Genomic DNA, 25,600 nt, shown 5'->3' with positions numbered 1-25,600 from the left:
ACATTAAAAACAAAAAGGAGTTAAAAAGTTGTTTTCTCCCATCAGAGCTAGAGTGAAACCCAGGATTTTTCAGTTACCTTAAAACAAACTCAAAGCCTGATGTTTCACATTTGGCACTGACAAAGTGGATTTGGCCGGGTGCAGTGGCTCACACCTATGATCCCCGCACCTTGGGAAGCCAAGGTGGAGGATCACAAGGTCATCAGGAGTTCAAGATCAGCCTGACCAATATGGTGAAACCCCATCTCTACTAAAAATACAAAAATTAGCTGGGCATGGTGATGTGTACCTGTAGTCCCAACTACCTGGGAGGCTGAGGCAGGAGAATTGCTTGAACCCGGGAGGCAAAGGTTGCAATTAGCCAAGATCACACCACTGCACTCCAGCCTAGGCGACAGAGCGAGACTGTCTCAAAAAAAAAAAAAAAAAAATGGATTCTTGTGAGGCCAAAAAGACAGGGTGAAGCTATTTCCAGGAGTATACTTTTCAAAAGGGCTTGTTGCTTCAAAAGTTTGAGATTTTAGACGTGTTTTTAAAATATAGGCCGCTATCCAAATAATGAATTCGTAACTATTTGCTCTATATCCATATTGCTTCATAAGCCATTGTTTCCCAGCACAACTGAACACTCATCCAACCTACAACTGGAAAATAATAACAAGGCACACTATCCAAAATAACATGCTGAACTCAAAGTAAAAATGATGGCCAGCACAGTGGCTCACACCTGTAATCCCAGCACCTTGGGAGGCAGGAGTACTGCTTGAGCCCAGGAGTTTGAGATCACTTGGGCAACAAGGCAATAGCCCATCTCTATTTTTTAAAAATTTAAAAATACATTTTAAAAATTAAAAAAACAAGTAAAATGAGAAACTGCTTTAGCCAAGTGTACCAGAGATGTTAACTAAAAGCCCCTATAACACTATAAAAAGGAGGTTACCAGCTCAAGATACGGATGGTACTTGGTAAGGTACCACTAAAGTAAGGTACACTGGGAACACTAAAAAAATGAGAACTACAGTGGTAAAAATACACCCTCCTCTGAAATTTGGAGGTAATGGGGGTGGGTACCAAGGTCTGGGTTATTTCTGCTATACCTAATTCAGGGTTATTTCTGCTATACCTCACTGTCACTCAAATGTAGCATGTCCTTCATGTTCTTGCTACTGCCTCTGGTATACTTTTCTTGAAAACTGAGTGCCACATAAAAAGAAACTTTTACATAGAAAAATAACAAAACAAAAAAACAAAACTCCTAGGATTGTGTTAAAAACGATCAAAAACCTATTTGAAAGGCTTCTAACTCACCAAATCTGGGACAGTTTGAGCATTCAAAAATTTAAAAGAACGACTGTAATAGATCGGAACACATTCAGTACAGCAAAACATGAGTTCATGATATAATCAAAAAAACAGTAAAACCAAAACTTGTTACTTCTGGAAGTTGATATGGTACCAATTCTGTTGAGGAAACTGATAAAGCAAAAAACAAGACCAAGCATTTATCCCTCCTTCCCTGTATGAACTTTATTTCAGAATAACCAAAAAGTTGATGAGGAAATGTTTATAGAAAAACAGTTAATAAATACAAGAGGAATGACACAATTGGAATATCATTATTGTATAACACCCAATGAATTATGGGCAATAATTTCTAAAACAATTATTAAGTTAAAGGCTGATATATTTATATAAATGTATTATAATGACCTTACCTGAATCTACTTATTGATCTATTATTAAAAGTGGGACAACAACTAGACACAATATTGATGCAACACGAAGTACAAAGCACCGCCTATGAAGTATTCTGCATTTACCAACCAGTTTACAGTAAATACAAGGGATATAACATGTTAAATGACACCATGAGGATTCAACCAGCCAAATCCAGAATGTGGGAAATTCTATAAGAAAAATGACTCAGTCTCTTGATATTTAAAAAAATATGTATTTTGGTATGTTTATATATATATACACACAGAGATCTATACCTATATATTCATTCATGTTTTCTCTGCCAAAGAAGTCTTTTTGAGATGTTATGTAGAAACCAGTTTTTTTGTTTCTACCAAAATGGTGTGGAACAGGAAAAATTATTATAGATTAATATCTTGGCACATCAAACAAATGGAATGTGGCCTTTGGATCCTGACTTAATCATACCAATGGTAAAATGCCATTTTTGAGACAAGTGGAGAAAATTGATCACAAACTGGATATTAGATGATATTAAATAAGATTATCTGATTTTATTAATTTTGTTTGGTATTATAATAGTATTATATTTTAAAAATCCTATTTATTCAAGATACATACTAAAGTATTTAGGGGCAAAATGATGTTATCTGGGATTTGATTTAAAGCATTCCAGAAAAAATACTGAGGGTGAGGGTAGTGAAGAACAGATGAAACAAGAATGACACAATGTTGACAGCTGTTCAAACTGGATGGTAGGTATACAGGAGTTCATTATTCTATTCTACCTTTAGGTATGTTTGAAAATTTCCACTTAAAGTCAAAAACAACAAACAAAATCAGAGTCCTAAAAACAAACAAAAAACCCCCTGTCACTTGTCTCATATTTTAGAATCCTGAAAAGCTCATGAGCTCTTTTCCCCAAATGTAAGGCTTCAAATCACCAGTGTTCACCTCTGGGATCTTTTAATGTGATATGAAGCCTGATGTGGAAGCTTTAGAAGAACAGATCAGTAAAATTCAAACCTTTATTTTTTGGTTGACTTCTGTTCTTTAATTCTGTCAGAGACAAATATTTTAGGATAGATGGAAAGAGAAATAAAGGATGTGGTGTTTTTTAAACTCTACATATAAAAATTCACTTCACCAGTAATTAAAAGATTGACATCATGTATCTTCCTGACAAAATGGATTGAGAAGGGCACAACATCATTTCTGTGACATTCCTTGCCCAAATGTATACATTCAATCTAATCATTTGAAAACATCAGACAAACCCAAATTGAGGGACACTGTATAACACAATTGGCCAATATTTTTCAAAAGTGTTATTGTCAGGAAAGAAAGACCAAGGAACTACCTAATGCAATGTGCGATTCTGCATAGGATCCTGGACCAGACAAAGTATGTTGGTGGGGAAACTGGTAAAATTTGAATAGAATCTGTAGACTACTTAATAGTACTCTATCAATGTTAATTTGCTGGTTTCAATAACTGTATTGTGATAAGATGTTAATGTTAGGAGAAGCTGGGTGAAGAGTTACATGAGAACTCTACAATTTTCTATAGGAAACAAAATTTTCTATAAGTCCGAAATTATCTCAAAATAGAAAGTTAAAAAATATATATATTTTTGAGGGAAATTTATCTTCAACCTCATGGATTTACCTTCCCTGTGCCCTGAACTATGATCATAATCTTAAAACAATACTACTACACATCTTTCACAAGGAATAATTCAGCAATTAACAGTGTATCTGAATAGAAAATCCACAAATATGTTCACAGTTTACCTCTACTCCTTAAAAACCTGTAATTGAACTTTTAGTAACTGTCTTAACTGCATCATATATATATATATATGTTCATATATATATATATATATATATATATTTATATGTATTCAAGAAAACAGTTTTATAGTCAACACTGGCACTGCTAGACAATATTACGATTGCATAAGACCTAGAATATTACAGTTGGCTAAAAGGAAAGTTGTATACAGTGCCTCCCAACATACCACCTACAGAGATATTTAGTATTTCATTATATCTCCAGATACAGAGATATTTAGTATTTCATTATAGAAGAGGCAAGCTGCCTACCTCGCTCTGAATCAGAACGATCTGAAGAAATAGTTGATCCAATGCTGTCCATTCGTATTCGTTCCATCTCCTGAGGACCCTGCAGCTGTTCCAGTCGCCGCTTTAAAAATCTCTGTTCTCGTTCCAAGTTCTCGAGCTGGTGCTGGCTCTTCCTTTCAGCTTCTTCAAGTTTCTGAAATGAAATGATATTTACATTTGTGTATAGTCCAGTACAAACAAATAAAACCTATTCCTTCTTTGGCAGAGAAAACATGAATGAATATACACAAACTGTGTGTGTGTGTGTCTGTGTGTGTAAAAATATACACATTGTTTAAAGCCTCCAAAATGTGAATGTATATAAATACATATTTTTAAAAATAAAAAATAGTTCTGTCTTTTCCTTTTCTGTGTATGTAATGCATGCTATGTTACTTGAACAAGATGGACTTCTAAAAGCCTGTAAACTAATCTCCATGGAGAAACTTCCTGTGTGGTATTTGATGGAAAAATACTGAAGGACACAGCCAAATGAAGTCATCTCCACCAGAGGGCACAACTGCCTTCCTTCTGAGTATGAAGAAGGTAATTGTTATTTTCCTGGCGTTCCCAGCTCTTCCAATGGCCACGCTGTCAAAACAGTTTAGTTTAATCAGGTTATGTTGCTCCCATCAGATTAGCTGATAAGTTTTTAGAAAGATTTCTCTTGAGGTCATTTATTAAGGAGGGCATGGTGAACTAGCTGATGTATATGAATATCACTGCCAATAATTAAACCAGAACTGAGTGAATTATGCAAATCTGAAAGTAAAAATTCTCACCTTGATGTGTGCTTTGGCTTTGTTGAGCAAACCAAGTGTTGTGTGCCTTGTGCAGTCTGGTCCTAGTGGAATCAGAACTTTTAAGCGTTCTAAACAAAGGCGCAGATGAGCTCGTCTAAGAAAGACAAAAAGTCAACACAGTCTGGATATTCCACTAGAAATATCATAAAACCTATTTTCAGATAAATAATTTGCATTTATTCAGCCTACAGGGTGGATGTTACACCCCTAATTCTCCACTTTCGAAGAATCTGCAAGTGTAGGGGGTGACTGCATTTCAGTCTCTGCTATTTCTGTTGTACTCTGTAGACAACAATCACTTTAGATTATTATCCTCAACGGTAATCTGTCAAAATGGTTTATTTTTTAACTCACCCCATAAACTGTCTCAACTATATTAATATGGAAGTGTGAAAACATACCAGGACAATTTTTTTTAATCTTGAATAACTAAAACCATAGGCAAGAGGAGGGGTTTTCAGCTGTGGTACCTCAAGGGAGTATAAAATGCTCCTAAGTTTATATTTCTTCCCTCCTACCTTTTACTTGCTTGTACACACAACACACACATACACAACCTACCTCTCTTACATGTTGTTGTATATTAGGTTGAACCATATGAAATTTCTGATATTCAACCATTTTTCACTTATAAAAATGGTGATTTCTTATACTTCAATACAACAGAAACAGCAAAATTCTGTTGTGGCCAGCTACGGTAGGGTTAGACAAAATATATGCCCTAGAGTCAATTCTAGCCACAGAAATAACCCATAAAATAATCCCCTGCTTCTTAACTGTACTAGCTTATTAGCTTAATTTTTATTTCTCTCTTTTCCTCTCTCTCTACCTGCCTCCAATCCACAAGGACAACAGATGACAAAAATTCTTTACTGAAAGTCACTGCATTCTCTAATCTACCCTTCCCATGGGAAAGTTGAAGGAAATTTCTCCTCAACCTCCTGGATTTACCTTTCCTGTGCCCTAAAAGAACTATGATCATAGTGACGAGAGAGTTCTGAGTATTTAACTTCATCCTAAAACAATACTACTCCACATCTTTCACAAGGAATAATTCAGCAGTTAACAGCATATCTGAATAGAAAATCCACAAATATGTTCACAGTTTACCCTTAACTCCATAAAGACCTATAACTGAACTTTTAGTAACTGTCTTAACTGCATCAAGCACAAAATACACACCCTCCATTTTCTTCTGAAAGAGGACCAAAATGGTTTTGCTAATTCACACCAAACTATGCACTTTCTTTGTCTTAAAAGACAAGAAATAATGTCAAGTGAAATGCTCAAAGGCTAGGAATTTGAAAGAGGGTAGGAGAAGGCAATAAGCAGCCAATTATGTCATGACAAGAAAGGATGATTAAGGGTAGTGAGGTCAGAGGTTTGGCTGATGAATTGTTAAGATTCTTTCAGCACCTACTAACCCAACTATAGCTAAAGGTCTGACAGTATTTCCATTCCAAATTTCTTTATTGAGTTCAATACCTCAAGTCTAGTAATTGGGTCCAGGCTGAAACCTGACATAACTAATGTGGATAAAGGAATCCCTCAATTAAAAGTATATCTATGGATTCTCCTTAATGATATTTTACAACTTCAAAGTCACTTTCCTCCCCTACTATCCTACCCAAATACACTGAGCCTTTAGCAAAATGTTCATTTTTAACTGAAAAATTTCTTAGGTGATGATTCTCAAGTGATCACAGTGCTCTTGTGCAGCAGACCAAAAAAAGCAAACAGCAACAACAAAACACCAGAGTAAAAAGTGTCTTTAAACTCTTCATAAAGATCATTATGGCATATGATAATAGTACTCATATGATCTGACTGAAGCATGGAAAAAAGACTGGAGGTTACACTAATAATTAGACATTCCAGCTTTAAATTCAGTCTTCTAAAAAAGTCAACAAAGCAACTAATAAAGTTAACAAGCACCTTACTGCAAAAATACCTTATCTATTTTTTTCAAATTACTTAACTCCAAAACTTCAGTATATATAAAAATTACCTTTTATTTTTTAGTCTTTAAGAAACTTCAAAATGGGCTGGACAGGTGGCTCATGCTTGTAATCCCAGCATTTTGATAGACCAAGGTGGGCGGATTATTTGAGGCCAAGAGTTCGAGACCAGCCTGGCCAACATAGCAAAACCCCACCTCTACTAAAAATATAAAAATTAGCTGGGCATGGTGGAGCATGCCTGTAATCCCAGCTACTCGGGAGGCCGAGGCACGACAATCGCTTGAACCCAGGAGGCAGAGGTTGCAGTGAGCTGAGACAGTGCCACTGCATTCTACCTGGCCCACAGAGTGAAACACTGCCTCAGGGAAAAAAAAAAAAAAGGAACTTCAAAATGATTCCGTAAAGTTTCACATCAAGGAAAAGAAAGGTGGGTCTATTTTTTGTTTTGTGATACTTGCTAAAACCTAGAATGAAAATAACATATTAAAATATCTTTTTCTCTCTTTAATCATTCCATGTATTTATTACATGACTTTTACGTACTCAGCACTTTTCCAAATGCTTGAGAAGGAAAAGTAAAAAAGAAATGTTAACTTTAAGAGTTTAGACTACAGAAAGAAATATACTGTTTTGTCTCATTTGGTCCATACTGAATGAGTGATACAGATATCAAGGACAACAGAATGTGAATAAATGGACAGACTGTAATTGGAGGAGGTAGACTTGTAAAAGAGGTTGAAATTTGACTTTGGACTTGAAGAATATTGAATTTGTCTATGAAAAAGCGAGGATTTTCTAGGTAATTTTTAAAGGACCTAAATGTAGAGATTGGGACCAAGTTTAAATGTAAAATTTAAAATGCCTTATTTTCTCTCCTTCAAGGGAGCACACCTGAACTGGAATTCCATAAGGAAATAATCAGCTAGTTTCAGCTGTCTGAGGATTTGCATAACACTAACAAATCAGGACATTCCCAGACCAAGGTTTGAAAAATGCCTAAATTAACAGGGAAGGCAGAATGCCCTAAAAGATATTTTTTATTTAGCTACTACTGAACATTTCTTCAGTCAAATAATTATTCATCTGCTCTGAAACACAACTTACACCAAGAAAATATACCCTGAGATATCTCACAACGGCCAGTGATGTCATTCTTCATATTTTGTAAATATAGTCCTCCATAATTGATGTTAATATGAAGGATGAGCAGTGAATTATTTCCTCTGCTCTTGTGGAGACAGGTGTACTTCTGGAAGATAAATGTCATTTCCTTAAGTGTTTTATTTAAATGAAACAGGCATTTGGAGAGTAAAATAACAAATGGTTAATGGCAGTTGAAGAACAGCAGCTGACCAAGAGGGAGAGTCCTATCCAAATAATGCACACATTTAACCACAGGTGCTTAGATGCCACTTAGGTGAACGTACTCTTCCAAGAGCAACAGGTGCCTTGTAAAGTGGAAAGAGTTAAATCAGAAAATCCGTTCTCCTCAACGTGGAAGTTTTTTTCTCTCCCGCAAATTCTGGGAACAGGAATTGTATAGCAAAATTATTCTCCCCTTGCAATGGTGCTGCTCTCCACCCTTTCCCCCTTAGTCTCCCTGTTGGTAACCAGACTGCAAGCTTAACCACCAGTGACCTAGAAAGGCATATCTTTTGATGCCATCTGGTCCTTTCTTTTCTTGCCTTCATTCTCATGTGATTGGTAGCTCAAGAGCCTCCTGTATGAGGATGCCAACTCATGGGTGCTGTAAGACTTTGGGGGAAGGAAAGAGGACAAGCAATAGAAGAAAAGGCTTGGTTTGATATGAAGATCTTTATTCACAGGCTGGGCGCAGTGGCTCACACCTATAATCCCAACACTTTGGGAGGCCAAGGTGGGTGGATCTTCAGAGATCAGGAGTTCGAGAGCAGCCTGGCCACATGCTGAAACTGTCTCTCCTAAAAATACAAAAATTAGCTGGGCATGGTGGCACTCGCCTGTAATCTCAGCAGTAGCTAAGAAGCACTAAGGAAAAAAATTCCAAGTATCATACGATGATGATTTTCAAGTCTCCAAGGGATAGAAGAGTTGACATAGAGAATAAGGACTCATTCCTCAAAGACAGCAGAAGAGGCAAAGAGTTTTTTTTTTTTTTTTTTTTTTTTTTTTTTTTTTTAAAAAGGGGGGAGAATAAGGACTCATGAAAGGCATGGTCCTGCACTTCTAGTAAATGTAGAAAAAGAAGGATAGGTAAAGTTAAGGCTGTTGTTCTGAATATTATGAACACTAGACCAACAGCAAATAGAAAAAACTTGACACTGAAACATTTATAGAGCTAGACTTACTGGAAAATGCTTTTTTTTTTTTGAGAGAGTCTCACTCTGTCTCCCAGGCTGGAGTGCGGTGGCACAATCTCAGCTCACTACAACCTCTGCCTCCTGCATTCAAGTGATTCTTCTGCCTCCACCTCCCAAGTAGCTAGGACTACAGGCGTGTGCCACCAAGCTTGGGTAATGTTTTTTTGTATTTTTAGTAGAGACAAGGTTTCACCATATTGGCCAGGCTAGTCTCAAACTCCTGACCTCTTGATCTGCCTGCCTTGTCCTCCCTAAGTGCTGGAATTACAGGCATGAACCACTGCGCCTGGCCGAATAATGCTTTTTAAAAATTTAGCTCCTTGCTAAACATTTATTTAACACAAACTTATTTTAAAAACGCATGAACAGCTAATAAAAACTATAAAGTGGAAATCTTTCCTACTTTAGCTGAGTTATAGTAGTAACAAAGTCAGAATTAGGTACTGCAGCAGGAAGTGAGTGCCCTGTGAGAAAACAGGAGTACCCTTGCTGAGAGAGGGGCTTAGAGAATGAAGAGATAACAAAGTACTTTTATTTTCAAAGACACTTAGAGTTCTGTTTTTAAGTGAGATTTTAAAGTGGGTTTTGCCCAGGGGAAAAGGTAATTCCCAGCCACTAACCCTGTTAGAGAGAAGAGTCCTATCAAAATTAACCACACCTTCAAAAAGGGCAAGCCCTTTGTGGGATAAACAACAATTGGAGTCTGTTTGGCTTTTATTTTGGTAGATTGGGATCATTTTTCCCTGGAGAAACCAATGCTGCTTTTGATTTCAAACCCTGTAACCTCTACTGCCAACATGATGTACCACAGAACATGAAGGGAAATGATTTTGCTATAAAATGGCCTCTACTAGTAGCTGTGATATTTTAAAGCACAGGTATATCAACTATAGGTAGCACACACTGTTGTGGGAAGAGAGAGGAAAGAATATCCTTTCAGAAAAATCTCTCAGTATCGTTTGATGATGTTTTTCAAGTAGTCTTTCAAAACTCTAATCCCCCGTCCAACAATAAGAAATCTAACCCTCGCCTGGCCCCACCAATGATCCACTGGCGGATGCCTTTGGAGGCATGGTCCTTCACTGGAACTTTCTTATCTGCCATTCTTCCACTGCAGGATACCTAGACTTTACCAAGTAACTAAATCAAAATAAAAAGCTAGTCAAGTGATGGAGACAGTGCTTATATTTTCCTCTTTGCTGAACGTTATGCAATGGGCTATGAGTCCTCCCATGAGCCACATTCTTCAAAGCTGCAGTGGCTTGTGGCCAGGTTTCCCAACTCCCCACACACACTCCTGCACGTGACAGCAGCTAGCTGCTTCTCCTACACATTCTATATACCAGAGTGTCTCTAAAACTTCATGTGTTGAGAATCTTCTAAAAACCCAAACTTACCCCCCGAAAAAGCCCTGCGTGCCTGTTTTCCTAATGGAAAAATGACATTAAAAATGGATCCTGATATATCAAAAGCATATTGTGGCTCATGAATTTTATTTACTCAAACACGTATGATCATGTTCTGCTGTTCGGCTTATTCTGTTAATAAAATAAGAAAGTTAAGCTATTTCTACAAAATGGCATCTGATAATTTTATGTTTCACCTACAACTCAAATATTATTTACTTCACAGAAAATAGACTATTAACTCCCATGCAGTAACTTGGCAAGTGGCATGTCCCTAGTGTCAGATCTGATTGTGGCAGTCATGGGACTTGATGAGAGGAATAAAAACTTAGGAAAATAGCTGGGACTCTCTTCTCACTTTTCACAAAGAAGCAGCTTTCACTTGAATAGTCTTAATTGGTATCTTATAAAATAATCAAATAGAAATATTAATAAGTGTTATAATAAAGTTGTACATTATATAAATTATATATAATATATAAAATAATATAAATTATTCTGTCACATTGTCAGCCTCAACATGAAAGGGCTTATCTGTATACAAATAAGAATTAAAATGGTTGAGATACATGTGACTTATTCTTGAGAGACTTTTTAAAACCACTTTCTTTCAATAAAATCTAAAGAGTTCTTAGCATAGACTATCTATACCTCTAGAGGTATTCAACACCAAGCCAGAGGATATTTGAGGACACAGGGTTGTACTATCCTTTCCAGAAGTCATAATTTTTTCAAAAATTTGGAAGAAAAGCATTTTATATAAAAACAAGCACAGATAATGCAAAATGTGTTTTAAAAGAATATCATTTCTGGGATTATGTCTCTCAAAGATTTGGAGAGGAAAAGAGAAAGGACAGGGGAGAAGGGAGAGAAGCTATGGGAGAGAGAGGAAAGGGAGATATAAATTAATGATGACAAAATAGTAGCATATTCTTTCTCAAACTACACAGATACCATGTAGGCTGAAATGTTATTTAGTCTTTACAACTTAGAAATATGAAGTGCCACTAAGTCAATAACAATGATCATCAGTAGACAATAGTGCCCTATGATACCACTGAGTTAAATGCTGTAACGATTTTTCAAGTTTTCAGTAGTAAAATCTTTACCTGTTTGGAGGCTATAATTTAGTCCTCTGCCTACCACCTTTCCAGCTCATTTCCGATTACTCATTCCTTTGCAAAACTCTTCCACAACCAAATGTACTTTTATACTTGCCAATTTCTCTACCTGGAATGCCGTTCTCCCCAAATATCCACCTGATGGACACGTAACTCATTTTCAGGCTACAGCCAAACTATTTCTTCCACGAGATCATCCTTGCCGTACTCGCTCCTCAGATGATACTTGATGTTATACTAATTACACTGTATTTCAATTAAGATTGAATCCATACTTTTAGTCATTTCTGTTTTTCAAATAAACAGAATGACTAGCACAGCAGTGAGGAAGAGAGATGTAATATTTCTAGTGGATGTTTTTAGGACTCTCTAACTCACCCAATTTGAGGTAAGAATCAATAAGACCTCCAAACAGTATAATCAGATGCCAGGCCAGCATTTGTGAGAGATTGCTTATGAATGCCAGAACTCTTAACCTTTTTTTTTTTTTCCCCCTGGTGCAGCTGAAGTTATGAGCAAATGTTAAGGTGCACACCACCAAAGATGTCTACATGTAAGTAACCAGCAGTCTCCAACCTAACTCTTGATGAGAGTCAACACTTTTCTTTTTTTGAGATGGAGTTTCACTCTGTTGCCCAAGCTGCAGTGCAGTGGTGCGATCTTGGCTCATTGCAACCTCCACCTCCTGTGCTCAAGTGATTCTCCTGCCTTGGCCTTCTAAACAGCTGGGATTACAGGGGGGTGCCACCATACCCGGGTAATTTTTTTGTATCATAGTAGAGAAGGGATTTCACCAGGTGCCCAGGGTGGTTTCGAACTCCTAAACTCAGGCAATCCACCCGAGTTAGCCTCCCAAAGTGCTGGGATTAAAGGCATGAGCCACCATGCCCAGCCAACACCTTTTTTAATAGTGAAGCAAAAGGTTTAAGAACTATAGCTTTTACAACAGAATGACTTTATCAAAGTATTTACAGTGATAGGGGCCTAGGACTAGGAAAATAGAAAAGAGACAGCTAAGAAGACCAAGGTATGAGAAGGGAAAGTCTAAAAAGAAATATTCCACAATGCAAAGAAGAAAAAAATTAAATCAACAGTTGTTAATCCCATGTGATAAATGAGAAACTAGTGTATGCATAGGCTTACAAGATCCATGGACTGCTTGCTAAGTTGAAGACTATAGTGCAGAACATATAAACAACTATATTTTTTAATTATCCTGCATTCATGTCTAAAGAAGACTTTATTTTTGACAGCCTCATTTGAAAAAAAAAAATAATTAAATCTTGTTCCAGAGGCATTTGTTCTTCATTGGAACTCCCACAAGAAACCCAATCTCCAAAGTGATTTAACAGAAATTGCTCACTTGACATCCATTCTGTGCTAAATTTAATTTCTATGCATACTTCCTCTCTCTTATCTGTTTATATGGATTTAGTTAAAAAGAAAAACTTGATCACTCATTCACCATATTTCTTCTTTGGTCACACAAGAACTTTCTGTATTCCAAGTTTCAAAGTCTGGGAAATAGGGCTACATCACTGCAGAAAACAGTGGCAATTTGTTCTAAATACAAAATAGCTTATTTTCCTTTGGCAACTCTCCAGGGGTTTGGGTGGAGGGAAAGGATATTCCTCTCTAGAGAGATCAGGCTCTGAACCTGGACTACTGTCAAAACTTAGCCATCGATGGGAGAGAATATTTTTTAATTATCTTTCACATCAATTTGGAAACTGATTAAAGATTTTTACCTTATTAACAGTTTTTCTACTCTTTGGCCTTTTGTTGGTGTTCATCCCTATTCTGGCAGCCCCCATTGGCTGATTTAATGGTACCAAGGGGCTGAGAAGTGTTGCTGTCCAAAAGAAAAAGCATTCTCTCACAGGGACTGGGAAGGCAATCTGCAATCCCAACAGTAGCTACTTGTTAATTTTCTATTTGAAACACAGTGATGTCAATGGTATTGTACCCTGCCAGCCACCATGGGGTAAAGTACATTTTGAAACCAAAACAAACTTCCTACGTGCTGGCAAGTGAGATCTGAGACACAGTGATAACGCTCTATAAGACACTGACCTAGTTTTATATACAAAATACAAGAATTAAGTCTACTCTTGTACAAAAGTTTATGTCTAACTCTCACAGTTCTATTCCTACCCAGAGCCCAGTATAATTGTTTCATTATATCAAATTATTGTCCAGGATGGAAGAGGGTAATGAGGAGGTACTGTTACTGATCTCTAATAAAATGGTAATCTTTCATAGCACAAAATAGCACATTTAAAGAGTGCTTTGTAATATAGCTGTTCATCTAGAAGCATAAAATGAATAGCAAAGCACCTTTTAAAAATGGCCCTACTAATAAGATATGATTTGTTTAATAGCTCATTTTAAGGGGATATATTCATGTAGTAGGAAAGACATTTTATTAAATGGAACAGGAACAATCTGGCCAAGAATTAATGCATCCCTGGAAGGTGAATATTCATATTTTGTAGTGAATATGAGTAACCTGAAATAGCTAAATGATTAAAAGTGGTAACCATGCTTACTACTGGCAGATGGCAAATGGTTTGGCATTGCTGGACATCTGCCAGTCCAGTCAAGCCAGCCAGGAATTATTTTTAAAGTCCCACTTTAGAACAATTTTCCTAAAATCAAAATGCAGTTTGTTTTTTGGTGAGGAGGAGATAAAACATATGGTAGAAAAAGGGTAACAAAGAGGAATTGTTGGCCAATGTGTATGTGTTGTTGCTAATAACTGAGGCATTTACGGGCCATTTGCAACCTCTGGAAAAATGGACTACCGTACACAGAATTAAAAATACGCCATAGTCCCTGACGATAATAGAGAATCAATGTTTTGGTATGTCTTTTTATTTCTAAATTACTTAAATGTTCTGAGCTCTCTTTCATTATACGGTATCACTTTTTTTTTTTCTAACCACAAAGGGCCCAACTAAAGAGTCATTTTTGAGAGTAACTTTTGGAGGCAGCCTAGCATAACACAACACCTGGCACCAATCCTGGGCATGTTCTCCTCTGATAAGGCAGAAATGTTCTCAGTGTTATAGTAGGGCACTTACAGATTAGCACTTTTAGACAGGTAAAAGAGAATATGCCTTAAGAACTACTTTATTTTTAAAAACCCTTCTGAAAAGGGAAAGGTGTTTGATAGATTAACAACAATTACAGTTATCTCATCTTTATTAAGTAAAAGACTGGGTTCAAGTTATATCTGGGTTGCAACATTACACTGTGTGACTTGATTCTATTTATATTTGTCTAAGTCTTAGTTTGACTCTCCTCTAGAAAAGCCCAGGAAAAGATTAAATGAGAGAGGAATCAGAGCTCTAGTATTTATTTTATACGATTCCAGCCTCAGCTCAATATTATTACAGTTTTCTAAGGACTGCTACAAAAGCTGCAAGTTCAAGTGCTATTATTTTCATTTCATCAATAGCTCAGGAGAACAGCCCTGAAAAATCTACACAGTTTCACGGATTTGGGAAAAGAAGAAAGAGGCAGGCTGAGGGGAACATGTTTCATTTTGTTACCAATGCCAATCAAAATTGTAGTTGTTCATCAGGCAGGTTGTGTGGCTCTCTTGCCTAAGTACATTCCAACAGCAAGAACATACTGACCACTACCCCAACTAAAGAAGCTAGTAGCATATGGAGGTTAAGTCTTCCAAACTTGGCTACATTTCCTTTCAGAAACTGCAGAATGAAAGTTCTAAAACATCTTTCAGGATCACCAACTGTTATCTCACAGAACAAAAGTCATGTGAAGGATACTTTGACATGGTGGAAAATAAGACCCAACATATATTCTGTATTTTCTTCTAAAAACACCAATATTTCTTTAACATTGCAAACCAGCAAACCCATGTTCCCTCATTCATCTGACCCAATATATGCTAGCAGTAAATTCCAACTGTTTTCAAGGAAATTCTAAGGCCTATCACCAAATTGCTTCTTTAAGAAAAATCCTTTTCCATTATAAAAACAGCAGTCTTGAAAAGTCCATCAGTTCTATCTAATTGTGTTATGTTTACAAATGTTTTAACTGCAAAGATGGAATTTCTAATCAAAAAAAGAACCTTATTTAGAAAAGACTGATTTTTTTCACAGCTTTGTCGAATTCAAGCTGTTCTGTAAAGGAATAATTGTGAATCAGGCTGGTATAAAGTGAATCAAGATAGAAAAACCCTACAAACATTACAATTCTAAAGGAAAATGTCCTATTTGGTTGCACCAATGGTCCAAATACCAAAGAGTTCACTTTTAACAATGACACCAACAGATGGCTCAGGGAAAACTATGATGGCATGGAAAACCATGATAGTAACCAATATTATAGAAACATACCCCTAACATCTCCTTTCTAAAGTCCAATAGCAATATGTTATCAAAGAACTGATCTAAACTTGGTGTGATTTTATTTCTATTTTTTTATTAGGGCAATAAGTCCCTAAATAGTTATCACATATTAAGACTGTCTTTTTAAAATTTTGAAAATTCCTCTTATAAAATTCAAAGGGAATATACTTCCTCATTTTAGTCATTATGATTTTTGATGAAGAAATCTAAGTGTACCCTTTCCTAATTTCCAGGTTTCTCCCTTGTCTTAATTTAGCCATTACACTTCCCTATTAGAAAGCCGGTATCTTTCTCACTTAATTTTAGATTTTAAAGGGTCAGCTTTGCTCTAGTTACTTCAAGATAAAAGTATTAGAAAATAAAGCATCCTATGAAACATAGGTTTTCTGTAATGGCATAAAATCTCCTATCAACCTCAGTTTTTAGGGAAGCTTTAAAAAGATAGGCTCTGGGTTACAATTTTTAAAAATCAATAATCTTGGATTGACGCACTAGTGCAGGCAGAAAGTTTTAAAAGGCACAGGATTTCCCATGCAAACCTCTTGCTGGGGTTCTCTATTAAAGGATGAGAAGCATTCAGATAAAATATAATGTACAAGGGGAAATACATGATCTCAAAGTTACTAGGCTCTTCATCATATAGAGCCTACTAGAATAAAGTTGGTATCTTCAGTAGTACTCCAAAACAGAATGACCTCTAAAAGATCATGGAAGGCTAAGGAATTGGATGTTCAGTTATCTTTATTTACTCAGCGGTAATGATAGATTGATCTGTCCCAGTTGAAGCTTTGGGCTATTTTCATAAGACATTTGGGCATTCACCAACATTGCCACCACAACAAGAGGGAGAACCATTGCAGATACTCCCTCACAGAAAACACAGCCATTAAAAATGACACTGTATTTTAGCTGCCATCAGAGACATATCAGGAAAGTGACCATAAATTAATAAGAAGGTTTCATCACATTCTCCAAATGTACTCTCAGGCCTATATCTACCTTATCCATGCTGAGGCTGCCAAGTTCACTTTCAACTCAGAATAAGTGACAACTACAATGATTAAAAGATATTGTAAAAAAGGATTCAGATGTAGTTATTTCTCCTGAAAGCCCTTTTAAACATACTGAAAACATGATAAAAACCAATTATGGCAAACTCCTAGAGAGAGAACCATGCAGAGGAATAACCGCTTATGTCTAAGCGGTTCACATTAGCTTCAGCCCACGATAACCCCCTGCTTTGGAGTTTACCTCAACTCCCATCTCAAACACACACAAGTTAGCACGTAATTATATGCTGCTTACAGGAGCTTGTAAAAATATCTTTTGTCTTCTACCTAGACTATAAGTCCTCCAGAGCAGGCCTCAGGACTCCTCTTATCCTATCCCCATTACCTAGCACACAGTCAATGCCTAATAAGTGCTTGTCAGTTGATTTGTAATTATCTTTAGGAGTCCTCTGTCAGTGTCAGAACTATACTCCTTCAAATGAACTCCCATTTCCACCAAAAATTCCAAGTCAGAAAACATGATCTTGGGGGTATATAAGACTGTTAAGAGACATTAGCAAAATTACCCATTACTTATAAGTCATCCTAGATTGATAATCAAAGAAAGTTCAAAACAAATCCTAAATTTTCAAGATCGAGTCTTCAACAAAGTTTGAAACAAACCCTAAATCTAAATTTTTAATGTATTTCCTTGTTATCTCATTAAAAGCACAAAGGGTCAGGAAGGGAAGAGAGTCAGAGAGAGGAGCCAAATTGTACTTTATTGAAAACAGTAAAACTGATGCTAAAAGAGTAATAATTTTAACTATTGTTTATTCCTAATGACTGCTGGGCCTGTCCTAGCATCTAAATCCGCTGCACTCAGAGCTCTACCAAAACTTTCACTTGCCAAGAAAAATGTGTCCATTTTGCAAATTGGAGGTGCCAAGCTCAAACCTATGTTTGAGCTCCAGCTTTTCCATATCCAAACTAAAAAATCCTACATAGAAGTAGAATACAGCTCTCTATACCATTTCCAAAAAACATTTCTCCATCAAGTACCAATTGAAAAAAACAATAACATAAAACACTAACCAGCACTAGCCTCAAGCTAATGTTTAAAAATCAATTTTTTTCTATTCTATTCAACTATTACTAAATACTGTTGACTACAATTTTAAATGAATGGGATTTTATCAAAAATTATAAGCCCAGTTAATATCTACAAAATGGTACAATAAAGTTAACAGGAATTTGCCTGAGTAAATTAATCTACATAAGACATCTTTATCTGGATGAAATTTAAAATTTTATGATCTCAAGAATATTTAAAAATCAATTACTAATATATTTCCTTCTAAGCACAGCAAATCAAAATGTGCTAAACAAAACTAGTTTCAAAATATCTAATAAAATGCCCAATAGAGCAAGAACAAGTTTCAGTATACCATATTTGAAACTCACTAAAATAGTTACACATTACTTTCTTTTTAATAACCTCTTATCTCTAATTGCTTCACAGCTTTCAAATGAGTCAAACTCAGAACTCACATATGTGTAACTCATATACCTTTGTGGAAAAAAAGATGTGTATGTATCTCTTTCAAACACACACACACAAACACACACACACACACACACACTCTCTCTCTCTCTCTCTCTCTCTTCTCTCTCTCTCTCTCTCTCTTAAATTGTAGTAACAGAAAAGTGGCTCCAGATGAACACCTGTAAGTACCCATTTGCCATTTCAATAATAAGCTCTATAGCTAGCAGCATGTATGGAAATTTAGAACATCCTAAGATATTTTCCTAAAACTATTAATTCTAAGCTAAGAGAGACATTAGCTTTCCAAAAAGGATAGGTCTTCCTAAGGCTCTGTCCAAGATCACTGTTCCAGCAGATCATGGAAACTTCCATGAAAGATTCCATTTCTGTAAATAATTCTACAGGCTTTAAACGATGTCAAATTAAACAGTTGTGAGAAGAAACAAAAAATCATAAGGAAAATAGGATTAACACAAATGCAGATGAAAATCATAGAAAAGAGTATATCTTGAAAAGCAAGCTGAAAATAAGATGCTACGCCCAATTATAGAGCTATTTAGACAGAACAGGGTAACAACACATCAAGGGCCAGATACTTGTATAAATTCCAAAAATTCTGAGGAAATGTTTTCATAAGAAAAAAGATCTGTCACAGCTTCTATGCTAATTATAGTAAACTTTAAGTCACAATTGAGTTTCTTGGTCTGCTGCACCAATTCAAATACAGAAAAAATGTACTTTCATCTGTAAAACCATTGCACTCAAGAGGCATTTTCTCATGGTGCAACTTTAGCAAAAGAGGTTCCATTATGAAGCACAATCACCACATATTTCCTAAGTGGGTCATATTACCTAGAATATTCTATGGGGACAAACTGTTCTCTCTGAAGCAGGAGTGGAGAACAAAACTATTTTCCTTGGAAAGGGAATATATTTGCAGGGTAGCAAATATCTCACTATGTGACTTCCTAAAATATTTTCTATCTTGACATGGCAGGTTTTACCAGCAAAAACAAAAACAAAAAAACTCAACTATTTATTTGACTTGGCAGTCAACTTTTTTCTCTTAATCTAATGAAAGGTGCAGAGCCTGCTACAGAAATGTTCATTACTAATTCAGCGTAAGTATTAAGTGCAAGGCACTGTGTCAGATACAAGCAAGTTAAGAGTTTCTTCCTCATGGAATATATATGCTCTAGCAAGAATATAAATGATCTAGAAAGGGAGGAAATAACAGTATAAAGTAGTGTGGGTTAAAATTCATACAAGTGACACAAACAGTGAATCTGAGATAGAAATTTAAAGAGCTGTTTGGATAATTAGGTAAGACTTTGTGAAAAATTATGTATCTTAGCTGTGCACCTTGAAGGTAGTGTAAAAAACTCTGGTCTGTGAATCAGAAAACCTAGGTTCTCATCCTGATTTTGTCATTAAACAGACTGGTAGAGTATATTACTTAGAGGGACTTAGATTTTCAAATACTCTACTAGATGATCTTCTAAGGTCTCTCTCACCTTTATTATCTATGGAAATGTATGAATACAATACATCTATTCCTTTTTTTAAATCTTATTTTAAAGTGCTGTAAACTAAGTGGCTCAAATCTTTTTTTAAGTTCACAAATTAATGCACTCTTACTACAGAAACTATAATAATAAAATCAACATGATCGTTTTCCCTTGAATCTCACTCCTTTCCTCAGAAGTAACAAAGTGTATCAGTTTGACATCTCTTTTGAGGTGTACCTTTTCTGATACATTTACATATACATACCATGTACATATAGAAATACAATCGTGTCTCAGTATCATCGATGGGGGATACCAAAATCTCCAAATGCTCAAGTCCCTGATATAAAATGGTATAATATTTGCATATAACTTATGTACATATTCCTCTATACCTTAAATCATCTCCAGATTACTTATAATACCTACTACAATGTGAATAGCATGTAAATAGTTGTTGTATTGTTTAGGGAATAAGGATGGGAGGGGGGAGTGGGTAGGGAAAGTCTGTATATGTTTAGCATAGATGCAATTTTTCCCCACAGTATTTTCAATCCATGGTCGTTTGAATCCATGGATGTGGAACCCACAGATACACGAGCCAACCGTATGTGATTTTTGCTTTGTTATTGACATAAATGAGATACCGAAATGCTATTTTGCAATTTGCTTATTTTCATTTAATATGTCTTGGAAATCTCTCCACATACACACATATATATCTACGCCATTCTTTTTACTTGCTACATGGTATGGATGTATCATTGAGTCATTGCCCTGTTAAGAGAAATTCAGGTTACTTCTAATTTTTTGTTATTATAAACACCTTTGTTATTCTTGTTCATGCCTCTCTGTACATGAGTTGAAGTTCAAAGGCAGGGGGGGTATATGGTCCATCTGAACTAAAGTTATCCAAGTAGAAAATATAAGAGAAGATGAAAAAGCTCAAACCAGGCATCCACACTTTCAGCAAAGGGAAAAATGAAGAGTCACAACAGTATACCAAAAATACCTTTAGACTAAGAGATGGGAAGATATGGGTCCTAGCTGTTGGTTCAAAAACTATATTTAAGAGTAAAAAAGTGGGATTGGGTACTTGAAGTCACAGAAATTTTCAGTCTAGAAGAAATCTTAAAGATCATTCAATTCTATCGCCTAATGTTAGAGGAACTCCAGTCCTGTCTGTAAACTAGAAAATGATTTGACGACCCCTAGCTTTGGCTTTTGCCTCACACTCTCTTGGAGTGGTTAAAAAAAAAATGGTTTGAACAGTCATTATGATAAATGCTAAAGGGGGACAATGAGAAGTGAAAATGGCCAATCCACAGAAGGCTGCAATTAAAACAGCATAAATATCTAGTGGACTCAGTCAGCACAGTTCTGATTTCCAACAACACTTAGCAACTCTGAAAGCAAAAAAATAAAAATAAACAGTAGACATGTCCTAGTATTAGGAATGGAACTTGGCAGACTATCAAAGCAGCAAGGACATTATTTAAAAGCTACTTTTATTGTCTAAATGGTAAGGAAGAAATATTCCAACATACTGACCTACAGCTACTCTATCCAGTGATCACTAGAGCCTATTAAAGTGACCGATTAGATACAATACAATACAGTTACAACTACAAAACCAGATTTCTGGAGCCTGAGCAAATATAAACCTGTTCATGAGCATTTAAATTTTCAGAATTTGTATCTGTATCTATCGATATGAGTTTGTGTGTGCTTGTGTGTATATACACAGCTTTGAGGAATGTGTTTATAGTATACACACAAATGTATGTTTCTTAGGGCAAACTCTAGTCTTATACAAATATTTACCACTTATCAAAGTACCTCATTAAAACCTTATCATTATAGCTACAGTACCATGTATTATAATAATATATAATAATAAATATCTATTTACAAAGTACCAATTTTTTTTTTTTTTTTTTTTTCTTTGAGACGGAGTTTCGCTCTTGTTACCCAGGCTGGAGTGCAATGGCGCGATCTCGGCTCACCGCAACCTCCCCCTCCTGGGTTCAGGCAATTCTCCTGCCTCAGCCTCCTGAGTAGCTGGGACTACAGGCACGCACCACCATGCCCAGCTAATTTTTTGTAGTTTTAGTAGAGACGGGGTTTCACCATGTTGACCAGGATGGTCTTGATCTCTTGACCTTGTGATCCACCCGCCTCGGCCTCCCAAAGTGCTGGGGTTACAGGCTTGAGCCACCGCGCCCGGCCCAAAGTACCAAATTTTAAATGCAGTGAAATTCTAAGCTGGTTTTTTCTGCTGGTCGTGTTTGCGTGTGTGTGTGTGTGTGTGTGCACGTGTGTGTGTGTGTGTGTGTGTCCCTCTCTCAAGTGTTACATATGCATATAGGTATTTACATATACCTGTATCCAGGAAAATGCTTCAGAAACAACAGAGTAACAACTAAGTTTCTTTTTTTTTTTTTTTTGAGACGTAGTTTCGCTCGTTACCCAGGCTGGAGTGCAATGGCACGATCTCGGCTCACCACAACCTCCGCCTCCTGGGTTCAGGCAATTCTCCTACCTCAGCCTCCCGAGTAGCTGGATTACAGGCACACGCCACCACGACCAGCTAATTTTTTTTGTTTATGTATTTTTAGTAGAGACAGGGTTTCACCATGTTGACCAGGATGGTCTCGATCTCTTGACCTTGTAATCCACCCGCCTCAGCCTCCCAAAGTGCTGGGATTACAGGCGTGAGCCACCGCGCCCAGCCACAACTAAGTTTCTAATATGCCAATAACTACTGAACTTAAAAATTCACAAAACTGTACAAAACTTTACATGTAGGCAGGGATTTCAAAGATCACCTAGATTTCCTCCTTTAAAAGCCAAGAAAAGTAAGACCCCAAGAAGCTATATAACTTATACAACATTCACAGCCTATCAGTAGTAGAGATGAAAGAAAAAATTATGTCTTCTGACTTCTGGTACGATACTCATGTCAATGCATTACCTATCACCCAAGAAACCATCTGTATTGGATTCTGGGCATCGTTTTTAATAATTTGACTCCAAAATCCTGTTTAGTATCTAAACCTGTCTTTCTCCACTGGCTTTTTCCAAAATAACAACAAAACAAGGAAGACATTTACTTATGAGTTAAATTCCAACTTTTCTTGATTTAGCAAATGTGAGTATAAGCAATATGTCATGTGTTTGTCATAGTGCTGATTAATTATTTTCCAAACAAATTTTTCTTGAAGAACTGGTTAGCTAGTAATCAGATTAGGAAATTCTGTTGTCATTACTGAATCCTAGTTTAGACGTCAAGTTTTTCACTAGTAACATTTATGGGGCTTTCACTGTCATGGGATTGACATTATTTAATAGAGTAAGTAGAAAAAGATAGGCAAACACAAAATAATTATCTTCTTCCTCATAACAGCTCAAATATATCAAAACAATCTGAAACTCTTCATTTTTAGAGTATAAATGCAAGATACTAGCAAAGTCTCCCATCTAATAAAAAGATAGATTTCTTACTGATATTCTTCTTGGCATGCTTTAATTGCCAAAATTTGTACCATAATAGAAATTATCTTTAAATGAATAATATTCTAGTTTAAGAAAAGGTATTTCAATTTTGCTTACTATTAAACTTTCAATATGTATCACAGCAGTAACAATGGACAAATTTCTTTACAATATGCAGCAAAAGAATCTGGCAAAAATAACATATTGCCTTAAAGTCTAGTAGAATTCTCCTGTGTAATTATTACAAGCATCAGTACTAAAGGTATAATCAGTTTATGAATCAAACACATTCCTCAAAGCTGCATATAAAAAAATTTGTGTATATTGCATTATCTAAAATATCTCAGGAAAATCTATTCTTTAAACTCTTCCTGCTGTTTTTTAAAAAATTACAAATTCATAGTTGGAGAATTGTTTTCTTAAGTTACAGATTCACTAAGTTAGGCACTCTGCAATCACTTACATAAAAAGCTACCACACCTTTGCTAGAATATACCATGTCAATTATTCAAGGTGTGACTTATTTATTTCTATGCATAATTTTAGAAGCTGAGTTTCAGGTTATAATACTTCTGATTATTTTTTAAGACTTAAGGATCTCATCTTTTCCCACACATCAGTTGTAGAATTGCTTTAAACCTTAGTAATTGGCTAGCTGAAGAACTAAGAACACTTGGTTCCTAAAATTCAGTCCTTGTCTCTGAATCAGCCTCTGTCACCTTGCTGTATATGTAACCTAGGTCAGGGAGTAGAAAGCTTAGTCTTAATGAGCTATTTCTGACAAAGGTCAGTATAGAAATTGTGAATCCATCTAGACACAACTGTAATGACTTCACTGTACAGACTGTATTTTTAGATGTGTAATTTTATCCTGACTACATTTCCTCTATTTTATCTTTAAAACCTGCACATTACTTCATCTTTATCTCACATAACATTCAATTCTAACTCTGACAGGTACCTATCTCTGCCCTCTGACAGCTATTTTTAGTTGGTCTATAGTTTTTAGTATTCCTATCCCTATAGAAATACAGTTAAAATATTCATTTACTTGCATACAAAAGAAATATATGAATTATGTTTCTCTGACAAATGATACTATTCTTCTGTTTGATGTTAATTTACATATTTATCTTGTTCCTAAGAAAATTCAAGTAAGTGAGCGTCCCCTACTTTCTAAAAGTTTCGTAAGAAAATTCAATTAAATGAATGGCCCCTACTTTTCAAGACATAGTCACTTTTTAAGTGTTCTACACTAACCCTCTATAATTCAGCTCTGTAACTGGACTCCTACTGTCCAAAAAAGTACAACGAATGTAATTATCTTATCAGGACTTTTGCAATAATTAAAAGCATGGGTGTCAGTTTTCTACCTTTAGGCTAAAAAAGGGAAGTAACCATAATTTTTATTTGCCTAATCAGAAAACTGGATCAGTAGCTACTTCCTGATCACTGACAATGTTGTTTCTCTTTTCCTCCACAACTATACTTCTTAATTTTGTTGTTCAAGGCATAACAAATATAATCAGGTTATATTGTTACATCTTAAATGAAATTGATAAAACTAGTAAATTCTTTCAATATCTGGTCTTAATTTTGTTAGATTTCATTGTTAATTAAAAGTCCTTAAAACCTATACCTTCCCTTTGTTTCTAGTACAGAGAGTTTTTTTTGTTTGTTCTGTTTTTTGTTTTTTGTTATATCTATTATGCCATGAATTCCCAGGGAATAGGTTCCAGCAGCTCAGGCATCTTTCCACTGGTTCTTACAAAGTACGTTTCTCGGATGGAGCAGGCTGGTGCTTCAGCTGAACCCAGATACCCTTCTCTTTGGCTTATTTTTCTGATCATTTTCCTTCATGCATTTCAGGAAGCTACCTCAGCTCTTGGAGTGCTTAAAAATATGCTCAATACACATGTTAATTCTCTTGGCAAGAATCTTGCCCTTTGCAGTGGCTCACACCTGTAATCCCAGCACTTTGGGAAGCTGAGGCGGGTGGATCACCTGAGGTCAGGAATTTGAGACCAGTCTGGCCTACATGGCAAAACCCCATCTCTACTAAAAAGACAAAAAATTCGCTGGGCATGGTGGTGGGTGCCTGTAATCTCAGCTACTCAGGAGGCTGAGGCAGGAGAATCACCTGAACCTGGGAGGTGGAGGCTGCAGTGAGCTTAGATCACACCATTGCACTCCAGCCTGGTTGACAGAGTAAGACTCCATCTCAAAAAAAAA

General features: G+C 36.1%; 1 protein-coding gene across 5 annotated transcripts in view; it reads right to left on the bottom strand.

The window, feature by feature from the left end:
- The window catches only part of MXI1 (MAX interactor 1, dimerization protein), a 75,835-nt gene that overhangs the window by 3,557 nt on the left and 46,678 nt on the right, over positions 1–25,600 (bottom strand). For 4 of the 5 annotated variants that reach the window (XM_032281581.1, XM_032281584.1, XM_032281585.1 and 1 more), the window contains exons 4-5: positions 4,604–4,718; positions 3,804–3,975 (exon numbers count right to left, since the gene is read on the bottom strand). In XM_032281581.1, the coding sequence (XP_032137472.1) occupies positions 3,804–3,975; positions 4,604–4,718 (287 nt within the window). Of the gene's footprint in view, positions 1–1,509; positions 3,741–3,775; positions 3,976–4,603; positions 4,719–25,600 lie in introns of those variants that run through there. The other variant, XM_032281582.1, reaches the window with a different exon arrangement.

Source organism: Sapajus apella, unplaced genomic scaffold (genome assembly GCF_009761245.1).
Source record: "Sapajus apella isolate SASKATOON/1434 unplaced genomic scaffold, GSC_monkey_1.0 scaffold13, whole genome shotgun sequence".
NCBI classification, from domain to species: Eukaryota; Metazoa; Chordata; class Mammalia; order Primates; family Cebidae; genus Sapajus; species Sapajus apella.
Note: the sequence above shows the minus strand (reverse complement) of the source record. Positions and strands in the feature narration are given on the sequence as shown.